At 62.8% G+C, this 2,428-nt stretch overlaps 1 protein-coding gene across 1 annotated transcript in view; it reads left to right on the forward strand.

The window, feature by feature from the left end:
- PIK3R2 (phosphoinositide-3-kinase, regulatory subunit 2 (beta)) overlaps positions 1-2,390 on the forward strand; it is a gene marked incomplete at its 3' end in the record, with an annotated part of 8,447 nt that extends 6,057 nt beyond the window's left edge. Inside the window, exons 7-13 of the mRNA XM_010154943.1 lie at positions 270-355; positions 634-739; positions 844-942; positions 1,077-1,257; positions 1,482-1,607; positions 1,864-2,006; positions 2,214-2,390. Of these exons, the coding sequence (XP_010153245.1) occupies positions 270-355; positions 634-739; positions 844-942; positions 1,077-1,257; positions 1,482-1,607; positions 1,864-2,006; positions 2,214-2,390 (918 nt within the window). The remainder of the gene's footprint in view (positions 1-269; positions 356-633; positions 740-843; positions 943-1,076; positions 1,258-1,481; positions 1,608-1,863; positions 2,007-2,213) is intronic.
- Between the last annotated feature and the right edge of the window lie 38 nt (positions 2,391-2,428).

Consider the following 2,428-nt stretch of genomic DNA (forward strand, 5'->3'; position numbering starts at 1 on the left):
TGGGTCCGGGGGGGGGGGGGAGCCCAGCCGTTGCCAGCAGGTCTGCCCGCAGCCCCTGCCTTGCTGCCTGTGGGATTAAACTGCTGGCAGCGCACGGAGGAGGGGCTGGGAGCCAGGGCAGAGCCCTTGCTTCTGTGGTAGCCTGGGATCTGGCAGCTGGGATGAGCCAGCTGACCCCGGCTGCCCCTTCACCCCGGGAGGGAGCACAGGAGCAGAGCCAAGTTCTCCCCCACAGCTGCTGACCTTACGTGGCTCCTCTCTCCCTGCAGCCCAGAGCTGAGCCCTGACTTCTCCGTGCTTTTCTTGGAGATACTTCTGCAGACGAAGGAGTTGGAGCTGGAACAGTTGCCTCCAGGTATGAGGGTGCCCTTTCCTTAGAGCCCCAGGCGCTGGCGTTTGTGCTCTGTGGGTGTGGAGTCTTCGCCCCCACAAGCAGGTTGCCGAGGGTGTTTCTGCCGTTCGGCCGTGCCTGGGTGCGTGCTGGGTGTAGCTCCTGGCAGCGTGGCAGCCAAGCAGGGCTTCCCAGGACAGTCACTGCAAGGAGGGGGTCTCCGTGCCCCAAGGAATTGCCCTTGGCAAGGGTCTGGAGCTGGGACTTGGGCTCACCCTGCCTCAATTCTGCTTCTCTTACAGCCTTGCCTCCAAAACCACCGAAGCCAAAGCCCAGCGCAGCCAGCCTGGCCAACGGGAACAGCGTGCCCTTGCAGGACGCTGAGTGGTACTGGGGTGACATTTCCCGGTAAGGGGGTGGCCCCAGCTCACGTCCTGGGTGCCCCGTTTGTCGGGTCATCTTGGGGAGCCCTGGCAGCACCTCGCAGGGCATGACAATCACTTTCCTCGCAGGGAGGAGGTGAACGAGAAGCTACGGGACACCCCAGACGGTACCTTCCTGGTGCGTGATGCCTCCAGCAAGATCCAGGGGGAATACACCCTCACTCTTAGGTAAGGCCCTGGGGTCCCCCAAGACCCTCTGCTGCGCCGGGGGGGGCACGTGTCCCCTGGTGCTTACAGCCACCTGGATGCCGAGACCTCGGGCTGGTGTAGTGTAAGTGCCCCCTCTCTCCTCCCCGCTGCAGGAAGGGGGGCAATAACAAGCTGATCAAGATCTTTCACCGGGAAGGGAAGTACGGCTTCTCGGAGCCCCTGACTTTCGGCTCCGTGGTGGAGCTCATCACCCACTACCGGCATGAGTCGCTCGCCCAGTACAACGCCAAGCTGGACACCAGGCTACTCTACCCCATCTCCAAGTACCAGCAGGTGAGGCCTGTGCCAGAGGGACACAGCCAGCAAGCACGGCCTGAACCAGGGGCTTTTGCTCATCCATCCCTGGTCCTTGGGTAGATGACAACATCCTACCCCTTCCCCTGTGCCGGGGCGTTGCTCTGCGGGGTGACGGGCATCCTGCAGCGCCGGTGGGGTTTCGTGGGACCGGCTGCCTTGCAGGGCGGGAGCGATTCCTGACCGAGGCCGTGTGTTGGCAGGACCAGGTGGTGAAAGAGGACAGCGTGGAGGCCGTCGGGGAGCAGCTGAAGGTCTATCACCAGCAGTACCAGGACAAGAGCTGGGAGTATGACCTGCTGTACGAGGAATACACGCGCACTTCCCAGGTACGTGGGTGCTGCCATCCCCGCAGGCTGCTCCGATGTCCCCGGGTCGCTGGCAGGTGTCTCGCTGTGCGCAGAGATCGGGCACCCGCTGCTCCGTTCATCTGCTCCTGGGCTCGAGGGGATTTGAAGAGGAGGATGTTTTGGCTGCAGCAAGGACAGTGCTGCTTCGAGGAGCGGGAAAGGAGGGATGCCAACGGGCAGAAGCGTGCCCACGTGCTCCCCCTTCCTCAGCTCTCCCACCCCGCACCCTTTTCAGGAGCTGCAGATGAAGAGGACGGCAATCGAGGCCTTCAACGAAACGATCAAGATCTTTGAGGAGCAGTGTCAGACGCAGGAGAAGTGCAGCAAGGAGTACATCGAGCGCTTCCGCCGGGAGGGCAACGAGAAGGAGGTGCAACGGTGAGTTTGGAGGGGGGTGGGATGACCTGCCCTGCCTGGAGAAGGGCTCTGGGAACTGGAAGGATCGTCCTGGCCCAGCACGGAGCCGAGGCGTGCACAATCCTTGTCTCTCCAGCAGCGTGCTGCGGGCTGGAGCTGGCAGGCTGCCTCCTCTGCCTCCCCCACTCTGGCTCACAGCCTAAACTCCCCCCCTCCTTCCCCTCCCAGGATCCTCATGAACTCGGAGAAACTCAAGTCGCGCATCACGGAGATCCACGACAGCAAGATGAAGCTGGAGCAGGACCTGAAGAAACAAGCCTCGGAGAACCGGGAGATCGACAAGCGCATGAACAGCCTCAAGCCAGACCTCATGCAGCTGCGCAAACTGCGGGACCAGTATTTGGTGTACGTTGGGGCTGCCGCCGCCCAGGGCTGGGAGCGGA

Source organism: Eurypyga helias, unplaced genomic scaffold (assembly GCF_000690775.1).
Source record: "Eurypyga helias isolate BGI_N326 unplaced genomic scaffold, ASM69077v1 scaffold23517, whole genome shotgun sequence".
Classification (NCBI taxonomy): Eukaryota; Metazoa; Chordata; class Aves; order Eurypygiformes; family Eurypygidae; genus Eurypyga; species Eurypyga helias.